This window comes from Gallus gallus, chromosome 3 (genome assembly GCF_016699485.2).
Source record: "Gallus gallus isolate bGalGal1 chromosome 3, bGalGal1.mat.broiler.GRCg7b, whole genome shotgun sequence".
Classification (NCBI taxonomy): Eukaryota; Metazoa; Chordata; class Aves; order Galliformes; family Phasianidae; genus Gallus; species Gallus gallus.
This window is the reverse complement of record NC_052534.1, coordinates 75,573,816-75,596,858: the sequence shown is the minus strand read 5'-3', so window position 1 is coordinate 75,596,858 and position 23,043 is coordinate 75,573,816. Positions and strand designations below refer to the sequence as shown.

The window sequence follows — 23,043 nt, the reverse complement described above, 5'->3', positions numbered from 1 at the left end:
CAAGACTTCTCATTCTTTGACAATACATTTCATAACTAGCTACACAAGTAGATGGAGCAGGTACACAGAAAGAAGACATTGTGTTCAAATGTGGAAGAGCTTTCACAGATGTAATAGAATACAAAATCCTGACAGGATCTATTTGTTTTCCCATTAGAAATAAGGAGTAAAGTAAAAGTGAAATACAAAAAATGCTACCACACTGTTTTAACGTTTCAACTGCACTAGCAAGCAAAACTAAAACACATTTCTTTGAACACAGATTTAAAGCTTCAGGACTCATTTCTTCAAAATACATATCCAGAGACCCAGCTCTGATGCAAAGCTCACATTTATATGCAAAACCTTGGAAACAATTTGATGCCCAGTCTAAAAAGATTTTAAACCTAATGTTCAAAACCTGAATCTCTGGATGTTCTGTTTATGACCATTATAAGATACAGAAAAGAGAGTCGTGTACATTCTTTAAGTTTTCTCTGGAATGTTTAGATTTAACCCAGAATTAAATTGTATATCAAAACTTTTTCTCTATTTCAGACATGTATAAACCTTCTTGACTCTATTACAAGCACAGGTAGCCTCTTCTGTCACATCTCTTTTTCTTTTCTTCCTCCCTCCTGCCTCTTGTTCTTTGCCAGATCCTGAATTAATTGCAGCTACCAGGGCAAATATACAGTCAGACAATATGCTTTAGCAGTAGAAAAGACAAATTCATGTGCTGCTCATCACCATCATGACACTGGCATAACTAATGGAGCAGTGAATGTCAATACAGCTGTCATGACGCAACAAGGTGTAAAGCGATCATAAGAATGATTCAATTGGTCTAACACATCATTATTTAAGATTCTGATCTCAGAGTCTTCCTTGAAATTATAAGAATTGAAAAACACCTCCAGAATTAGATCTCAAAGGCAGGTTCATACTGTAGACCTTTGGAAAAATGGACTACTTCAGGAACTCAAACTCACTTATTCTGGTGAATAACCTGATACTGTAAGGCTATATTTAAGACAATTTCTAGATATCACGTGGCTACATAATAGAACACAAAAGTATGCACAAGTAATACCCACAGCCATGTATTACCTCATATATCCCATGTAGGCTTACAGCCGCTATAACATGTTTTAACATTGCCCCTCCTAGGAAATACGGTTTTTATCTCTTGTCCATTATCCACCACTTTAGATAGTAGCTTAACCTTCAGGTTGGCATAACAAGGTCCACTTGCCAGCTTCTTTGACGTAATCTGGAAAACTGCTGGTGTTAATCTTCTTTGCTGGTGCTGCAGAGCATATGCTTACAGCACATTAGAAACAGCAACTGTGCTACGAGCCTTAAGCTGGACAAGTAGCAAAAGGAAAGATGCTGGCCTGACAGCTCAGGGACTTGGTTTTTTCCACCTTGAATCACAAGTCTAAGCTGTTGCTGGATATAAAATAATCCAAAATTTAATACACAGAATCTCATTTTCCCAGTAACATGCAGAATGCACTCCTAGCTGAACCCGAGCGTGGAACTGGATCTAATCACACATCTGTTCATCGTTCCTTTTCCTCCTATTTCTAGTCTTTCCTTTATCCCTTTATTTTCAAAACAATTCTAGCCAGCGCTGTATTTCAGGAATACAAAGAGCTTAAAAAAAAAAAAACAACTATGTGCACAGAGTGTCAGTCTTTGCAAACTATAACAGTTGTAAGCTGTACCATTTCTGACAGAGCTTACAAATATGTGAGCTCCGTACTGACACAAAAGTGCAATAGGTCCTCACTCTCCACTGACCACAATTGCATGGGATGTCTTTGTCAGTGTGAATGTCTCTCTGCGCTCATGTGCCCAGTAAATTCTAGATTCAAGCTCTAGGAGGGCGGACTCCACCTAGGACCTCACATGCCAGGTAGCCCACCACAAGGTCATAAAGGGCAGAGTGACTGCAACCTCCCATCCAGCTTGAAGACAAGCTGTCCAAGGATGCCAAAACTGAGGATTGAAATTGATAAATGTTTATAACGTATGACAACATACCACTCAGGCTTTCCTTAAATTTAAGTTAAAAATTGTGACAGTCTTAAATGTTGGGGAAAAAATGAGAATTGCATCTGCTTTATTTTAGTACTGAGTTACTAAGGAAGCCTTCACACAGCTGAATTTTAGAGGATGCTCTTGTGAGAAATTTTGAACACAAGATATATTTTGCTCACAAACACAGATGACCAACGATTAGTTTTAGTTGCAGTCTATCCCATTAGTTTAAAAAAGCACCTTTTTTTTTTTAATAAATTTAGATGCTGTATATTTACAATAAGAGTGTTTGTCTACACAAATATTAAGCAGCAAATCAAACACAGTACATTTCCTCATTTTCTACTCACTTGTTCCAAAGCTAAACAGAAACATCCTGAAAATAACTAACTAGTTGCCTTGAACAACAGCCAAAACACTTGAACAAAGATTTATGCATTCCCTCAGATACTGGTATGGAGACAAAACACCAGACTTCCAAAGGAATGCTTAATGTTATGCTAGTCACCTGTAGGTAGTGTTCAAGTTAGTTTTAATGAGATTCGCAGAAAACTTTCTTCCATGCCAGAAGAACAAACACAACCAAAAAGCTCGAGATGAAGACAGAGCATTGCAGAAAACTTCTTATCATGAAGATGTAATTGGTCGTGGTAAGAACTGTTTGCAAGTAATTTCAGCCTGAAGTGAACCCTAAATGCATTTGAGATTCTCAAAGAACACTGCATGAAAGGCTTACAACAGAAGCCTTAAAGCATGTTAAGAAATCACTGAATTCATGGAAATTACCTTTATTAAAGTTTTATACATTCCCCATCTAAATAAACTTGCAGGGACTACTTAATCTTTTGTGTTCTGTTCACATGCAACTGTTTCACCACATGGAACTGGCAGAATTCATCTGTTTTCTTCTTTCTTGTACTTTTAAGATCAATGTAAAGTATGGCCAGTTGGGCCCCTTCGTTCTGTAACTTCAGTCTCTGAGAGCGAAAAAGCTACTTCAAGGGCAGTAGTGTGAATTACTTCAATCTGTAATTAATGAATTAACTTCAGCAGCCTTTATGCACTAATTGGCAAAACACATTCATGCAAAAAAAGCCAAACTTTCCTTCGTGTAGATTAAAAAAATGAAATCATGCATATATTCCAAGTAAGGGAACAGTTATGGAAATTATCACTTGAAACAAACATTAAAGAAATAGCAAATTACAAAGTTAAGCTCTTGCAATGCTCCAAGCAACAGGCAAGCTCCAGTCTCAAATCTGCTGAAAGGAACTGCAATGAAATATAATCAAGGTGTTCTTTTTTAACAGATTAAACAAATTTATTTTGAAATCTGAGCTATAAAAGTACTTATTACCCATCAGAAGACTGCAGCTTTATCTCAAGGTACATTACTCAATCGAGTTCTCGTATTTTGCTTTCTACTTTGTGAAAAAACTGAGAGGAAAAAAAAGGCATCATTATGCCATACAGTGAAATACTGAAATGTACTGTAACAACCACACTTCTACAGAACAACAAATCAGGTAAAGTTATAGCTTACACCCTGGGCTACCAAGTAGTGATACAACCAGAGACTCGATTGTTAATTCTTCCAATTTAATTTATTCTTAAGAGTCAAAAAGCCAGATGAGAGCCCCTCTCCCATGTCCAACAGCCACTGCCACATTCACACACATATCAATGTGCTTCCCTGTCCTCCACATATGCATATTAGCCAACCTTAGTAAATTACCTGTTTCTAAACAAGAGAAGCAGTCTCCCTGAAGATCTTCTGTTTAAGTAATGCTTTCCAAAGGCTTCCCTGTAAAATCATCGCTACAAAAGCATGACAGCAAGCTACCTGCTCCTTCACCATTCTCTGGTAAGTGACAGTGAAGGCAAAGACAACCTATAATTTCACTCAGAGATAGATGACTCACCTAACCTCAGTCTAAAGACTTCAATCTATCTTAGGTTTTTACCAAGCAAAAGTGATAGTAAGGTAGAATAACTTCACTGCTACCAAAATATGACAGGGAAGTGTATTCAATTACACTGACAGGTATTTAGTATAAGAGCTAATGAAGTCATTCAGCTAAAATAGAAAGGTCAAGAAACACATTCTCTCTTCTCATGACTACTGTTCTGAAAAGCTTAGCAAGTAATATTAGTAGAGGCCAGCTTTTGAACAGCACATGCAGATGTTATAAAGCTTGCTTTGCAACTGATTCATAAAGTCCGTTAGGAGATTTACATAATTTAAATTAGCACGAATACTTAGACATGTTTCAGTCAAAAAAAATAAAACTAAACCATTTCTACATCAGTTAGTAATTCAAATCAGCTGAAAATAAAGATGACAGAAGCAAGACATCAAGTCACAGAAGTCAAATATCAAAATTTTATCAAATTTTACAAACACTTAGATCAACTGTGTAATATTTACTATGTCTACTGTATCAAAACACAAAGCTGTAATGAGATGAGGTTCTGCATTTATTTCTCTACATTCTCTTCAAACTTCTTCTCATGCTTACAGAACGCCATCTCATTACCTTGATTTATTTCAAAGACAAGTGAACAGCTCCCCCCAGAGCAGTTATCATTACTTTTCTGTAGATAAGAAGTGACTTATGAACAGAGTGATTTCCACGTTCAGCCATTGACTGCATCTGTTATCCCTAAATCCCATGACTCAAGCCTAGGAAACTTGGTCTTGTTTCTGAACAAAAACAAACTGTTGAAATTGTTACAATTATTATACAGTATACTCCTTACCCCATCTAGAAGAGTGTTTGTTAGATGCATGCGAAGATCTTTACGAAATGGAAATTCCAGATTAGATACATGAAAAATTGAATTGTCTCTATCAATCATATATACTTCATTCTTGCCATCAATCAGCATCATGTACCTGCAAAGGCAACGTTAAGAAGTTAAAGATGCATCTTCTAAATCTCAACACTTAATTTGTCTTGTGTTAAAAAAAAAAAATAATCCTGATGCATTATAAAAGAGCATTTAAAAAGGAACTTTTGATAGTTGAAAAGTTGAAGCCTCCTGTTTCAGAAAAGCAGTTTAGTTTGATGTAACTATCACCAAGGAAATATTTCAAAACTAGAAGTTTAGAATATACCTACAAGAACATCACTGTGTCGTGATCATCACAAAACAATGCCTGAAAATCTCCTAAAAAGAACAGAGATCTCAACACTGGAGAATAAGGAATACAAGGAATACATGAGGCTAATTCAGTTAGACTTTGCTAAAAGATCTTTCACTCCTATTTTTCTTTAAGTGAGCAAGAACTTTACCTGATATAAATCTGCAGAGTTCAATTCACAAGAAACACTTCTCCTATCAGAGGTTACCCAACCCTGCAGTACTCCAAATCTCAGCAAGAGACTGAGCCTCTTTCCATTAAAACACTAGGAAATTTAGACAAGGAACGTTCTTCTATCACAGTACATGTAAAGAAAACTTCAGTGCTAACCACAGCATCACAAATAATTTGGGAGCTTGGTTCAGTTGCAAACAACTGATTTTTCTAAGAAAAAATGAAAAATAAAAAAACTATTGACAGTAAGGCAGCACTAGGAGCCCAAGTCAAAAAATTAAGTTTCTTTGTGCTAAACCCAAAGACGACTGTTCTAATCCTATGGAGTTTGTATTCTGTATAAAATGAAAAACAGTGAATTAAAAGTAAGTGATCAGAGTTTCACCATCCACACCAGAATACTCTGAAATACAGAGAGCATATTTTGAAGACTTTCTCAGAAAAGAACTTCTCATACTTGTAGAAGTCCTCTAATACAATAGATATACTGGGGGAAAAAAAAAAAAAACAGATCTTTTCATAATTCATCCAATTCTCCTTGGGAAGTCCTGGTTCTGAAGAAATAATGAGTTACCAGTAGTCTTTTCTAAAATTCACCATTGCTCTTAAAAGCAATGCCCATAGAATCCCTGCTGTCAAAAGTGAAGCAGCCCCCAGAACCCCTTCAGGCAGCCGGTCTACACAGGCAGCTCATCTGCTGCCTTTACAGATCCTACACCTCCAGAAATTAGTAAGGCTGCTTACAAGGGCATAGCATCACACGTGCAGCTTAAATAAACACTTTCTTCCAGTATTGTAATTCCAATCACAGTACACACTATGTATCATCTTAACTAATACTTTTCCACAAACAACATGAGTACTTCAAGGTGTTATGTATGAGTTGCACAAAAGTAAAGACGTAGGAGCAGAAGAACTCCTATCATCTAAAATCTTTGTTTTCAGCCACCTAAAGTACCTACAGGTTCAAAGGACTTACAGAAGGTTTCAAAATCTTTTATTTGAACATCAAAAGAGAGAAGGTGGTGGTGTTGATTTAAGTCATTCACTCAAAATCTACGGAGATTTTCTTACGAATTGGTAGCTGGATAATTCCCCAGTCACTGGGGTGAGATTCCTACCCTTCTCTCATGATTTTTTTCTCTCTTTTCCCAGTGTTTCATTGTTAGGTTTTTATATTGCATATCCTAAACCTCAAGAAAAAAAATCCAAGGTCTTAAGGATTGCATACAAGGGATTTCTAATTAACGATTACCAGGAATCACATACCAAAAAGTTTCGGTCTCATGACAACGCAGACCCACTATCTTAATGATAACACCCTTGCTTACTATACTTAATATGCAAAAGTCACTGGCATGAGCAAGGCACCTGACTGACTCATAGATCAGTTCTGAGAAGTTTCTGTTTGTAGGGTTTGTTTTGTTTTGTTGTTTTTACAAGAGCAAGCGCAAAGTCCTACACCCGGGGAGGAATAACTGTGTGCATCGGTACAGGTTAGGAGCCTACCTCCTAGAAAGGAGCTCTGCAGAGAAAGACCTGGGTGTTCTGGTGGACAACAGGTTGCCCATGAGCCAACAGCGTGCCCTGGTGACCAAGAAGGCCAATGGTATCCCGGGGTGCATTAAAAAGAATGTGGCCAGCAGGTTGAGGGAGGTGATCCTCCCAGTTCTACTCCACCATGGTGAAGACACATCTGGAGTACTGTGACCAGTTCTGGCCTCCTCAGGTAAGAAAGATGGAACTTCTAGAGAGTCCAGCAGAAGGCCGCAAAGAAGATTGAGGGGCCTAGAGCATCTCTTGAGTGAGGAAAGGCTGTAAGGCCTGGGACTGTTCAGCCTGGAGAAGACTGAGAAGAGATTTATCAATGCTTATAAATATCTAAAGTGTGGGAGTAAGCTGGACAGGGCCAGGCTTTTTTGGTGGTGCACAGCTGCTGGACAAGGGGCACTGGGCACAAACTGAAACATGGGAAGTTCCACCTGAACATGAGGAAAAACTTTTTTACTTTGAGAGTGACAGAGCACTGGAACAGGCTGCCCGGAGAGGCCATGGAGTCTCCTTCTCTGGAGATATTCAAAACCCACTCACTATAGGGAACCCACTTTAGCAGGGCGTTGGACTCAATGATCTCTAGAGGTCCCTTCCAGCCCCTGTAACTCTGTAAAAGGCTGAAAACATTCCCCTCCCAGTTTAATAAAGTATTTCATTTACAGATTTAATATATGCAGTTATAGCAAGAACATACAGGCATATACTACACAAAAGTGTTTTGCTTACTGTAAACTGAAAGCAAATTAAGGAAATAGAAGAAATCAATTGCATTATCTAATCCATCACCTTAACAAAGAACATCTCCAAATTACACATCTGTGTTGTAATACCTCTTTGAACAGTTTCCCCACAACTGCCTTTGGAAACACCTTGTTTCAAACATTTATCAAACATCTACACTCCCCCCACTGAAATTTCTCTTGGTGACAACAGCTAAGCACAGCCATTCTCTTTCTTTCAGAACAAGGAATATATAAACAGTTACTGAACTTGCATTTCCTCTGTGCAGTATATAATATTTATCACCATGTGTTTAACCATCAGAACCTTCTCAAAACACAAAAAATGCAGTTATTTCAAACAGTAAGAGGAAATTAGCAATGCTAGCAAATCAGCTTGTGGTTCTGAGGGCAAGCTGTGCCACTCATACTCACACTGCTGCGTGGTTTAACCCAGCAGCAGCTCAGCACCACACAACCTTTTGCTCACTACCCCTCAAGTGGGATGGGGGAGAGAACCAGAAACAAAGTAGAACTTGTGGATTGAGATAAAGACTAAGACAGAAGAGGAAAATGGAAACAACAGTGCAATAACAACAATACATATGGCTGCAATGCAATCACTTGTCGACCAGCACCCAGCTCTGACACAGCCCCCTGCCAACTGACCTCTCACAACCCCCAAGCAGAGGGGTTGGCCAACTGTCCAGAGCTTAATGGCCTTCCGCGTGGTGTCACCTGGTATGGAGCAGCCTAATTCAAGCACCTGTCCTGACCCCACACCCTGCTCTATGCTATCACAGCAGTGGCTCTACCCCAGACCCAGGCACGCTCCCATCACTCACAACAACCAAACGTCAGTATGCTCTTAACACGGTTTCAGCTAAAGCTGGGACAACAATTTCAAGCACTCAGCACACAGAGAGGGCATGCATGTTTGTGTATTTCCCCCCCAAAACTATGATTTCAAACCTGATTTTAATTCTACCTCAATGTCAATAATACAGCCCCATTTTTAAATGTCTCAGTAAAAGACCTTAGTAACTACACAGACCATCCACTGCCCAATGTGCAACACATGGGAAACTGAGCAGCAAGGCAGCCAAGAGAAAAGGAAGATATAAAACATACCTGTGCTTTTAGGAAATTGCCACATTTAGGCAACCTGCAGTAATGCTAACAGCAATTACCCAAACGCAAGTCTAAAGTTAGAATTCACATTTGCAACAAGACATCATATTTCTCAGTTTAGAACTGAGCCATGAAATTATTCATTTAAGTCTCTCTTCAGCCTCAAAATCCATCCAATCTGACTGCAAGCTTGCATGAAAACAAGCAACCTATCCCAGTGCCTAACAACTGTAAAGGATTCAGTGGTTGGTATGGCAGGAGGGTTCTTAAACAAGACATGGAGGACTAAGTGATCCTAAAGCAAAGCTAGGTTAAGGAGACAGGCTCTTCAAGTTGCATTATACACATCCAGCATGTGCAAATATGTTAAGCTGACAGCATTTATGCGGCCCACATGTGCATTCATAACAAAATTCATATGTAATTTGGCTGGTAAACATCAGTATTTTATTCAACCAATAACCAAAACAAAGCTAGATGGCTCCTTGGGCCTCCCATTAAGACTTACAAGAACTTGGGTACTTCAAATACCCAGAGCACAAAGCTCAGTTTCACTGAGTTTACAGAAAGCATCACTTGAGAAAAGTGTGGATAACCAACTTGACATAAATAAAAGACAAGTTTATCAAATTAAGAGCTACCAACATTAGATAGAAGAAATGTGGGAGGGACTGACGACTCAGAAGTGTTCTATGAGCAGCTGATAGCTGGAAGCATGCAAGAAGAGAAAAGAGTTAAACAACCATGCCTCGGCTTTAGTTAAACTGAATTTCTTAATGACTTTTTTTTATTCTTTATTTTCTAAGTGAAAAAGCATAAGCTCGCATGCTTAACGTCAGGCTTTTCTCCACACCACACTGTAAGCTTTCTTGGGGAAGTCTTGTAGACTGCTGATGAGCGCGTTTCTGAATACTATCTGGATGTGCCCTGACAGCTTATATTTAAAGAAGTTAATTAAGGTATTAGCATCACAAGCACTTACACCAGAATACAGATCAAGCCTCTGGGCAACACCACAGTGGCAAAGAAAGAATAACACCGATTTCTCAAATGCATTCAATAGGAACTAACACAGCATATAGAAGCTTAACTGTCATGCATTGTATTTCCTACTGTGAACACTACTTGCTATTACAGCTGTACATTTATTACTAATTATCTCTATTGTATTAACACCCAAAAAGCTCCAATTAGCCAGGCCCCATTGTATTAGATTCCCTGCAAGTACACAAGATGACACGGTCTGTATCAGACAGCTCAAACTGAATTTAAAACAAGACAAGTGAACAAAACAGCAGGAGTGGAGCAGCAATAAAAGCGTCAGTAATTTACCTTTGGTAACAATACATAAAACTGGAGAATCATCTTGAAAGTTCTCTGCAGACATCAATTAACTCATCCAAATAAAAGCAACTGTTTCAAAGGCCCAGGTTTGCCTTCATGTGCAGTTGGCACAAAATGCATTTCAAGGATGAGTTTATTAAAATTCTTTTTTTTTTTGTTTCTCTGTGGTTTTTTTCTTTGTTGTTGTTTGTTTTGTTTTTTACAGTTTCATAGCTGACTTGGGCTATATTGAAAATGATCAGTTAAAAAGAAACCTCAGGTTTCCACTTTATATGAATGTTAAATAATTCTCATCATTAAATTTTAAATTACCTTCCAGAAAAGTATCATTTAAATGAAACAAGTCAAATTACTTCATTTCCCCTCAATCTACAGTCATTCAGTCAGGAAAAAGAGCAAAATCACATCTCCCCAACTCCAGATCCAATACTGCACTGACCAGAGCACGCAGTCTCATTCCTCTTTCTTAGTTTATTTTCAAAGTCATCTTCGCCAGTGCTAATACTCTTTGACACAGTTCCCAACACTGAGCATAGCATTTACCTATGTGTATATTCATAGTGAAACAGGTCTCCTAGAAGTTCAAAGGAGCTTTGCCACGGACATCATCTTAGACTGTGCTTTACCAATGTTCAACATGTTCCTCCAGCCAAAGTCTTAACTGAAGAATTGGAATAATAGAAAAAACATAGCACAACTCTCTCAGACTTTTGAAATCTCCTTGTTTGATTTCAACACAAAATGAATTTTCTGAGAAAACACTACAGCTAGCAAGTGGATTAGTACTAATTTTTAAAGGAGGCTTAAAAAATTCTGCTCATACCACAGCTTCCTTTGTTCTGCATTATTTACTCAGATGGACTTTACCAATCTATGCTAATTATTTTGACAGAGCATTGTTGACGTTGCCTTTTTTCTTTTTCTCTTTGCATATGCTTCTGTCTACGTTGTCACATTCAAGAATGCAAAATGTAAGGAATTCCATCATCAACTCTAAGTGCAAAAGCATGACAGTTCCTCATTCCCACAGGAGTTCATTACAAAGGCTAGAATTCAGCCCTGCGAAAGCTTTGCCCTCCCACACAAACAAGCCTTACTCAACTCAATAAAGCAATTAGTATTGCTAAGATGTTTGCTGATGCACAGGCAAAAACAATATCTTGTTGTAGATATTTTTAGTTTCTTAAATTCCTTGTTTGACTGACAGCGCTTCAAAATCATAAGCATGCTGCCAGTCCTTAGATTCATCACCTACAACGAGGCTCAACCACTCCAGCACTTTACTTAGGCCCCTGCCTCTCCCTTCTGACAAGACAGTGTCAACTTCTGGCCAGATCATCAAACACTGTAGAAAGGGCCAGGGGAATGAAAATTAATCACTGCTCTTTATCCACTGACAGTAGGAGAGCCTCTATCTGTGTCACTGAAGCATTTTGGTTCCACATCCTGGCCTCAATCCAGACTGTGCTGGATCCAGAGTAGCAGTTTAAATGAGATGAGTTCGCAGTTGGCCTGTGGCAGATGGAGCAATACATCCTCAAGTCCCAGTAAACAGGCAAGGCTCAGCTTGCTTTCTTCTCTTACATTAATTGCTGCTGGTAGTGGTCACTGCTTCCAACTATCTCCTGAAGGATAACAAAACTCGGACATGTGCACACTATTATTTTCATTGTATAAACAAAAGGAAAACAGTAACTAAATCGCACACTAATAACTCTGTCACAAATATCACTTCCATGCCACACTCATGTTTTTCATCTGCACAGAGTATCAGACAGCATGAAGCAGCTACACATGAAGCAACTTTGACATTACATACTTGCAGGTATCATTCAAATTCTGAAGGGAAAAATATAGAAAACCACACACATGCCCACAGGAAGTCAGCCCACCCTAAGTACACTAACACATTGTATTTTTTAATCACCTTTCTTCTATCATCAACCATTTTCCCAATAATTTATACGGAAGCAAATAACTATATTCTGACTGTCACTTCCAATCAACAGCCTCAGCTCCGATGTTTCATATTCATGACATTGCATTCATGTGCAGTGACACGTTTCCCTTATCTGTTTGTCAGAAAATGTTTGGTTTCCATTTCAAAATTCTTAATGGCAATATACAATTGGTCCTAACATCGAATATTCAGGACTTCCTCTTGTGGCTTTCTATACCCATTCTTCCAAAACTACCCACTGCCATTTTTCTTTTCTTTTTTTTTTTTTCTTTCTTTTTTTTTTTTCCAATTCTTTCTTTATCTGTCTTACAGTTCTAGGAAACTTCATTAGATTCAGTATCTATAATAAATCAAAATTTTGATAGAAGTTCACAGGCATGAGATCTATCACTACTCCTCCCTTTTTCAAATATATTATTTTCCCTTTAAATAGTAAACAAACTTGACTAAAATGGTTGAACTCAGAAGAAATGTCATTCCTCATCAGTACTGGAGACTGAAATCCTCATTCCCTCCTCACTCCTTAGTTTATCCAAATCCACCCATCTAGAAGGAGAATCTACATTACTGACCTAACATCACCTCTCACTGCAACCACAATGAATCCCTGGAAAGGGAAGGTGGAATTCAACTTCTGATCAAGCTTATTTATAAAGTATTTTCAGGGTGAAATAAATAGCTCCATAGACTTCAATAATTGCATTGCCTGAACTCTTACTACATCAGAAGAGATTTGGACACCAACTTGCATTGAAGTATGTTCACAGTGGCAATTCTAATCACATGAGTGTCTTCAGCAGATTCAGCAGTAACTCAGAATTTTATCTTAATCATCCTATAGTGACATTTTAAAACTACAATTCCATAGTATTTTCCATCCTTCAGCTGTTATGAAAACAAAGCGTTATCACTCAAACTTCATTTTGCATCTTTCCCAAAAAACAAATGTTTTCCAATATTCATGTTAGTCAAGAAAGTTATCCTAGCCTATCTAGTATGTTGAGATTCCCAATTCCCAGCTTCATGTTCTGAATCACTCACTCAAACTCCTCCATTTTGCTGCTCTGCTTTGATAGGGGAAAAAGAATTGTCACATTGACCACCTGGTAGTACAGTGACAGTGCTATGCCTGATTTTGATAATGTACTGTTCAACCTGCTTATTCGAGACTACAAACTTCCTTTATGCAGAACTCTTCAAGATACTACACACACACATTGCACAAGTAACCACTGAAGACAACAGAAATCCCAGAGCTCATACAGGCTCTTTGTCTTAATCACAGAATCACAGAATGGCCTGGGTAGAAAAGGATCACAATGATCATCGAGTTTCAACCCCCCTGCTATGTGCAGGGTCGCCAACCACCAGACCAGGCTGCCCAGAGCCACATCCAGCCTGGCCTTGAATGCCTCCAGGGATGGGGCATCCACAACCTCCTTGGGATGTTCCAGTGTGTGTGTCTTCATAGACTTTACTAACCATCAGTATATTCTACTGTTACCTCACTCAACACCATATTCTTTTTCTTATTCTTGCTTGTCACTGCTCCCTGTCCAACTCTGAATTTAAGTCTCCTTTCTCATTTGCTCCCTTTGACAACTCAAGGTCCAGAGAAGACTGCAACTATTGTGATCCAGAAAAATCACAAAAAGTGAAGTAGACAATCTGCAAATTACAACATTTGCAACAGAAATCTTTATGTCCCAAACTACAATCAAGATATATGCAAATTTCAATACCCATAAGGTAGAAAAACACAGGCAGGAAGAGGCAGATACAACAATATACTCCCCCTTAAAACCTTTTAAATTAACTCTGTTGGCTGAGAAAGCCAATATAGCAGCTAATTTTTAAAGGTCAGCAAGAGCACAAAAACACCTGCATTACAAAAAAAAAAAAACAACTAACAAACCTTTAGGTCACACAACTAATAAGACGGTGCATAATACAATGTTGCATCATCTTACAACTCACTGGAATATTCCCAACTGGAATAATACGTGCACCAGCATTAATAGGGAAGTTCATTTTTGAATACAAGAGAGGGCAATGGTAACTATGGAAAAATCATAGACTCATAGAATCACAAGGTTGGAAAGGACCTACAAGATCATCTAGTCCAACCATCCTCCCATTACCATTGCAACCACAAGCCACTAAACCATATCTCGTAGCTCCTCATCCAGGCACCTCTTGAACAGGAGAATATTGTGAGAAACCATGTCAAAGGCTTTGCTGAAGTCTAGGTAGACTACATCAACAGCCTTTCCCTTGTCTACCAGTCTGGTCATCCAGTCATACCCAGTCTATGATTCTATAGAAAAAACGCAGAAGCGTAGAAGCTGCTATCATTTCTACTAATAAAGTACCATATCTTAGACTGAATTCAAACTTTAGGGTTTTTTTTTCAAATTTCAGTTTTATAAATTAAGAATAAAAATGCCTTTAGTTAAATTAACAGATGGCAAATGAAAAAATGATGTAAAACTATTTTCTGAAGTATTATTAGATTGTGAAACTGCAGCAGAGCTGGTAAAACCAAGAATTTAACAAGGTTGAAAAAAAGACTATCCAGTTACAGCATTTTCTTGACAGCCTTCCAGGCTTTTAATTAAGTTAAAGAAACAACAAAAAAAAATCCACAGCATTCTATTTCTTAAAGGATATTAAACTTTATGAGTTAAATTTGAAGTAATCTTGTTAACATGATTTGACCTCTTGCAAAGGGTAAATTTACCGATAACTAATATATACTGAAGAATACTTATAGCTCACGATGAAGTATATGGTGTTCTGAAGAAATGGTTAATGAGCTCAGAAATATGTGATCCAGTAACAGAATTTGTATACTAGCAGATTTATTTTAAATAGTAGATTATCTTTGTTTTGCTGAAACTAGTGCTGGTAAGTGGTCAGGTACATATTAAAGTACATTAAAGTACATTTCTACGTTAGATGGAAGAACACTATTGAAAAATAACTGTATAGTATAACGTTCTGATTACTTTTTAAAAAATGTATCATTTGTTTGAATAATCTCATGTCAAAAGCTTGACTGAACTACCAAATTCTTACATTAAAAATCAATTTTATTACTTATTGCAAATATTCAGCTTCAAGCTTGTTTGAACTTGTTCGATTGCAGTCTTACTCCACAAATTTTAGGAAGATGTTGTCCATGCAGCCCAGCCTTTAGTGTGCTCACATTCACTGCTTGGTCACCATAAATGTTGAGCAAGAGTCGATGAATGTTATTGGGTGCCATTTTTTCTATGAGAAGGAATTTAGTGACACACCTTTCCTTCATCTCCACTTCCATGTCAGACATCACTTTGTCAGACCATCTCTCTGCTGCCATCTGTCACACAGCAACAAAACGTAATGGAATACTGGTGGGAAGGTTCAACTTCTACTGCCATCCCACCAACACCCGCCTCTGATGTCATGCACCAACATAATAAAATAGGAGGTATTACTTTTGGAGCAGCCCTTGTAGATTTAGGGGGAAATCTGTGCCTGAAGTAACAAATATATTTAGAAGAGAAACAAACCAAACACAAAACACCACCACCTTGACATCAGATGACAAGTAATTATTTTCCTCCTTTCCCAAGAAAGAGAGCCATGTTTCCCATGGAGTTCCACAATTAACAGACAAGAAAAGAGTATTTACAGCCTTGAAAAAGAAAGTCCTCTTGACTTTGAAATGATTTATGGCAGTATACATGCTGGGTCAATTCTGTCTGCTTCGCAGGCAGCAGCTTCAGAAGCCACAACTGTCATTTGCGCCCACAGATTAGAGGACCAGTTTGAAAGGAAAACATGCCTCAGGTATTTGTATGGTTGCACTCTATAGCCTCAATATCATTCTTTCCTGAATAAACTTAATCCATTATGTTTCATGAAACGTGCCCACGATGCTCCCAAGAGAATGAGCAGCACAGGACACGCTGTTTCACTATCAAAAGTGGTCTACGAGAATGATTAATGATTTATTTATTAATTTTTCCTCTGATACTGACGGCTTGAACATCAGGTACACACACAAGCACACCATTTATCTTGGTCTAATTAGAACAGTCTAGGACTACAGTTGAATACTCTAAGATTAGTATTCGTAGCACAAGCTACCTAATAAGCATTTTAACACATTAACTCTTTATAAATAAACAAAAGAGCTTGCTTCGAAGACAATCTGTCCAAATATTCAAATAGTTTCATTCGAATAATTGTTAAGCAGCACTTTTCAAAGGGATCTGAATTTTAAGCATTTAAACTTGTACGCTATCAAAATGCTCCAGAACTGAGAAACATCAAGCCTGGTACTTTGCAAAATGCACCTTCCTATGGCAAGGTAATACATCACTACAACTTTTTAACCTTTAAGAGAGAAACAAAGAAGGAACAGCTTCCTTCATAGAATCATAGAGTGGCCTGGGTTGAAAAGGACCGCAATGATCATGGACTTTCAACCCCCCTGCTATGTGCAGGGTCGCCATTTCACAGTTGTGACTCTGTTTCAGACATACCTAAATGAGACTACAATATAGAGTAAGAATGTATTCTTCAGACATTCATATCAATTTAGATCCAGACTGGAGACAGTGTGACCTGTCATACCTATTCATTCATTTCTCTACATTGACTCAGTGATTTAAAAGACAGACTTCAGGAGGGGTATAAGAAGCAAAATGGAATCAATGTGCCCTAGCAATAAATAAATATATATATACACATACATACTCCATCACACCCCACTCTAAATGCAACATGAAGACTCATAAAACAACCACCAATTGCAACCTAGCCCAAGAGCTGTGAAACTACCAGATCTGGTCTGTAACATCTCCTGCCATTTACAATAACACTGCCTTAAGCAAACTTCTAACTTAGGAGTAACAACATTTCCAGATACCAGTCTAACACCTTAAGACACTCTGTGCTGCTTCATTTGATCAACAGTCTCTCGGTAAAGGGAGACTAAGCAGTATAGTTAAACAGAACTGATGAGTTATCTGGTCTCCTGAGAGCAGCTAACAAAAATCGACATCTGAAAAGTGTAAGCGTGCTCTCATTCCATGGGTAAAAAGTGAGAAAATGTTTATGTGTTCTCAAAGGACATATCAACTGGTGGAGATAACGAAGGCAATCTTGTGCTAGTGCTTCTTCATGGTGATCTACAGGACACACTACACACGTATAAAGCGCCCTTAATCTCAGCACAAAGGGGCTTTCTGCACTCTCAGATAAAAACTCAAGTAGGAATGCAATTTTCAAGGTTTCTAATGCTTTGGTAAACAGGCTGATATCAGTCTTGTAATCCTAAGGTTAGTGTCCAGTGCAAAAACAAGTAGTAACTATTAAGTTGCAGAGTGAGTGAAGACACACCTCCATCTTTTTAACCCAAAAACACATCTTTTCTGTGTCCCTGTCTCATCTTCTGTTTTGTGTATTTATGTAGGATAAGAGAACTATGGATTAAGCATTTGGTTTTTTTTCAGAAAATTAAGAGGAAAGCTGTTTATGGTGCTGTAAAACACTTATGAGTTGTTCTCCTTAGTGACCATTAGGAAGGCATTTTATACAATTTTCTATTCTAGAAAGTCATAAATCAAGTAGGCGTAACCTTAAAAAACCCACCTCACTCTATAATCCTTAATCATATACGTGCCTTTATGTACAGTTGGAGCAGCTTGACATTACATTACTACTACACACTTAAGAGACCAACTGCAGGTGCTCAACAGCTGATTAGCATTGAAGTTTACAAAAGGTATTTATAACTTTTAACCTTGTTTGAAAGGGGGGTTGGAGGGGAATGCTTTAGTGCAACTATTTTTATGAACTTCACAACTGCAGTTTTCCAGACAATACATACTGTCTCCAATTAAATATCTCCCTCAAAATAAAGGCAGAGATTGAAATCCTATGTGCATTCCAGATTCATTGTCCATCAAGGTTCTTCCAAATGTAGGAGAATTACATAATTAGCTTAAAAATAAGCAGGTTTATCCTCTCATAAGGAGCTAGTTTAAGTAATTACAAAGCAGGAACACTGGGATCTATATCACAGTAACTAAAAACTGCATTTGCCTTCTACAGATCTTCCTTCTACAGATCTTAAAAGTGTAGCATGCAACAAAACAGTGCAGGTAGGAATAAGGGCACAGCAACAGTCACTCTTCCCTTTTCAGTAAGGTTTCTACTACATGTCTCTTTAATCATCATCCTATTTTGATGCAGCTTCATGGGAATAACAGAAAAACCCTTCCTGCTCCTATTTTCAGATAGTTATTAAAAATAACCACGAGTGTCTGATCAGAAACTTTCTTACACGCATATGAACTATGTATAATTAGCATTCAAGAGCTGAGCACATGCTATGAACAGAGCTTATTTAACTCTGAATCAAACCACTTGAGTTAAGCCCACTTTCACAAAAACTGTCACTCCTTTAATGAATTCATTTGTTCCTGAAAAGCCTGCTCAATTCATGGCCAAACCCAAAACCCTGGCCTTCAAAATTTCCAATGATAAAAGTGCCACAACAAAGGAAGGGATACACAGCACTACCAATCAATTCTGCAAGACTGATAGATATTTTAAGATATTTAAGATAACTATGGAAAGGAAGAAGAATAGGAAGGTGCAGTTTAAAAATGCCCAGTAAATTCCCATCACAACATTATCAAGCAACTGTTCCCTCCTGACCCCAAGAATGGAAACACGTATAACACTAAACACAAGGAAATAATTAGACACCCAAGATACAACATGAACTAGTGGATTTGTTAGCCATCTAGGGTCAGAATGTAAGACCACCAAGAAATGGGGTATCCATACCTAGAGAAAAGCTCTATGCTCATAAATGCTTTTCAGCAATGAATGGCCCTAAATCTCCCTGTTAGAATTATTTCTGATGCCAACTGGCTAACCTCAGCAGCCAACTCTATTGTCCTCCTCCTCCACACCAGGAAAGAATACACTAACAATTGTGTAATGCTCCAGCTCAGGAATTTTCCACCACTGGCATAAGCCTCCGTGTCTGTAAGAATCTGCTCATCATTTTTTACCAATCTGAAAACTAACCTACGTCTTCTTTCTCAGTCCCAATAGAGTCTCCTTCAAGTTTAATCCTGTCCTAATATCCTCACTCTCAGTAGACAATCTTTCTGTTATTTAAATTTGTTTTCAAGATAAGTTGTTTTCTCATTCTAAATAATGAGTTCTCAATTCCATTATTTGTTTAATTGGAATAGCACAACTCTCTAAATCTTCCCTGTTCTTCTTCATTCAGTTTTGTTATCTCATCTTTCTCCATAACATTGTCCTGCCTCTCTGAGGTGATAGCTGGATGCTATATGGTAACTGTTGATTCACAGTCTGAATCTCTGATTGATCACCTGGGGAAAGGACCCAGTCAGCCCTGGGAGAACAGGTTAAGGCAACTCACCTGTGTGACCCGAAGGGGTGGAGCCTGGCAGCACCTCTCTTAGACCCCATTTAAGGGCTGACTACCAAGGGGAAAAGTACTCTTTCTGGAGATCCCTTACTGGTGGAGCTTTCCCCTGCAAATCTGGAATCTTCTGATAAGGGTGAGCAAACTTCTTCCCCTCCTTTATAGCATCTTTTATTGTGCTGGTCCTTCCATCCTCACACCTTTGTTGTACTGCCTTTCCCATTGTATTGATCTGTCCAACTGCTACAGATGCATTCATGGAAAACTCTCTCTTCTTTAGTCGTACGCAAGTAGGTGATTTTTTTTCTTCCTTGCCACATTATTTTGCACTACCTCCTTTTATCTTGTTATTTCTAAAACAGAAAATCTGTTTCTTAGTTTTCTTTACTTCTGTCAAGCTGACCTTCAGCAATGATCACCTTTTTGCACGTTACTCTCAACTCAAAAGACTTCTGGATGATTTTTCCTATTAGGAAGCTGATGTTTCTCAGTTGTGTGCATAAGCTTCATCTCACCAGCCAAAGGACCATAGGACAGCAATAGACAACAGTACTGAGGCAACTTCAGGGGAAGAAGTTTTTGCCCCTGTATTCGTTACCTTTTAAAAACAAGCATGAGAAGTACTCCCAGTAGGCACCCTTTATCCTTCAAGTAATGGTCTTCAGTATGGTTTTGAAAAGACTAGAACTGGCAGTAACTTTGAACTTCACAAAATAGAAAAATTCTTCACTTTCTATAAAGCTGAACTGGAGACACCTAGGATGCTATTACAGGTCTTAACAGTTATTCTGAGTTACTCAAAGCACGTAAGTTACTATTATTTGGTTAATAAACAGTATAAAAATTTTAGCCACCAGTTTTACCATACACTTGTACGTAAAACTATACATATCGTATGACCATACAAGTGTAGCCTCACTATGTTTATTTTCCACTCATACTATTAAAATGAGGCCTTTTTCAAACATATAAGTTGTTAATTATGTAAAAAAAAAAATTACTTCATAGATATTACTAAATATCTTATTAGGAATGCCTTTTAAACAATTAGTGATTCTCAGAGAGGCTTAACATGCCGTACCTACTTGTTCGTGGTTAGGTATCCGTGAGCCACCAAATTTATATGGATATTTTTCAAATATAATAGCCTTTGGCAAGAACTACCTGTTCTGTATTTCTTCTAAATAGCTGATTTACCATAATTGAACAGCCACTGCATTAGTGAAAAATAATAAAATCAATCCTAAAACTACATGCATACCGACGTGAAAAATAAAAAGGTACTCACACAAATGCAAGACAGTAACTCACACCCCTTAATAGCTTGTATTTTGTTCAAGTCACATTTTACCATTATAAAACCCAGTCCTCGATGATTGGATTAATATGAATTATTCTATGGACATTTTAAAGCTTCTAATTATTCTTAGTGGTAAGAGTTTTTTTCAAAACTGGCATCTCATTACTTTACCAACCCTACTTCTGTCTGAACGTTCAGCTCCACTCATTAGAACAAACATCTGCTACAAACATTATTAATGAGACCTCTATCATGGGATACAGCGAGCCGCTAACCACCTGGGCTAATGACTTTACAGTACAAAGTTGATAACACAGAGTCATCCAGCATGCCTTGTACATACTATAACAATTATCTTATTCAGATAGCATCTACTATTCCTGCAATCGCAGCTCTATGAAATCGGATGCATTTGTAAAGCCATACATACCTTGTAGCTGCTGCTATCCTACAACATTTATTTTCTATTTAAAAAGCCAGAAGGCATGACATCAATAGTGGAAAATTTGCCCTTTGGATGCTGGTGTCTTATGAACACATTACCATAAAACTGACTTTTAAGACAGAGGTTTGACAACTGTTTCAATAAGCATACAGAATAGAGTTCATGTCAAACCAGGCAAGATAACTACAAACTTAAGTAATTTTTTTCAATAATAATGCAATATGACTTTAGAAATGTTTCTCCCAGAACAGAGTGACTTCCAAGTAATATTTACACACAAAGAGCTGCCATAAAGGAAGCATTTTTCCAAAGAGAGCCTCAACCTGAGACAAATATGGATACAGGTCTCCACATAGGCCCTTATACAAATGTTTGCAAGTTCCTAGACCATGACCTCTCATCAGCTCAGAAAGGAAACACTGAGTGATTCAGTAGACCAACCACACAGCACCTGCTGTAGGCCTTGCTGAATGGCTGCACAGAACGTTCTGGCTGCAATGGGAGTTGGGCATCTCCCATGCCTGCCCCCAAACACTGTGCTTTATGGAGTGCTGTACAGCATAACACTGTCATATAGCAGGATGTCTTTACAGTACTTCTGTGGGTACATGTGTTCCCACAGACAGTGCAGGAGTAAATTTAGGAGCGTTGGAGAATACAAGATCAAAACTGAAGAACCGCCCTGGGTAAGAGGGGAGAACACACTGCATTTCCCTTTGGAGCAAGGGCATTGGTTTGCTCCAGAATGTAACATGGAGCAAGAACAGATGTGTGCCTTGTGATGCTCACAGAAGGACTCTGAAAGTGAGGCACTGAACAAGCAAGGCCACTGTTGTCGGCACAACCTCTGAGAACCAGAGCAAAGCAAGCAAGGGTAAATCAGAAGATTTTGAATTCCAGGATCCATTGTAATAGGGGAGTTTTGACAAAAGAAAGAAACTCAGAATCCGTAAGCTTACATAAGTATGTAAGATGCTACTGCAGTAATTTTCCATAAATGCTTTACAGAATCACTGTCAACTAATTTAACTAATTAAATCACATTATTTAGTCATTGCCAGGTGATAAATAATTATCTTTTAAGAAATACTTTAATTTTTTCTTTTTACTATGGTTAGAAAAATATAGTAATACTCAAAGCAAGAACATTCGGCTCCAGTTAAAAAAAAAATCAATAGGAAAAAGATGTTTGGAGAAAAGTGTCCTCATGAAATTACTGATACTATATGCCAGTTAAGGCAACCTAAAAATAAGGGCTTCAACCATGAAACCTCTAGAGAAAGCTACCATTGAAGGAGTAAAACGCAAATATTTAACAACAGTGAAATATAAGTTTGCCTAGGCTAAGAAAATACTGACCCATGTGAGCAAGTTATATTCAACTGAAAAAGTGTAACATAAAATCATTAGTTAAGCATCTACTTTTCTACAAGTCCAGCCAGTCTGATGAAACAGTAGCACTCTTAATTAAAGAGAAAGGCAGAAAAACAACTATGCAAGCCAAATAACATTGTAATAAACAGACCAGGGGCTGCTGCAGCTGTAATACATTTGACAGAATAGGTTCAGAGATATGTGGCAACGGGGGTTTCATTTCCAGATAAAGTGAACCAGGCATCTGTGAATGCATCTCTAGTAACTAATGGCTTCATATTAAATTCAGGACGGTCATGCTTGTCACCAAAAGCATTCAGAACAATTAATGAAAATCTGTTTAATTACATATGGAGTCTGGATCATTGGAGAACAGCAAAAATAATTAGAAGTGTGTCCTGTGTAAAAGT

General features: G+C 38.0%; 1 protein-coding gene across 4 annotated transcripts in view; it reads right to left on the bottom strand.

Moving 5' to 3' along the window:
* The window catches only part of RNGTT (RNA guanylyltransferase and 5'-phosphatase), a 186,154-nt gene that overhangs the window by 130,424 nt on the left and 32,687 nt on the right, over window positions 1-23,043 (bottom strand). For all 4 annotated transcript variants that reach the window (XM_040697864.2, XM_004940391.5, XM_419843.8 and 1 more), the window contains one exon: window positions 4,786-4,921. In XM_040697864.2, coding sequence (XP_040553798.1) covers window positions 4,786-4,921 — 136 coding nt within the window. The remainder of the gene's footprint in view (window positions 1-4,785; window positions 4,922-23,043) is intronic.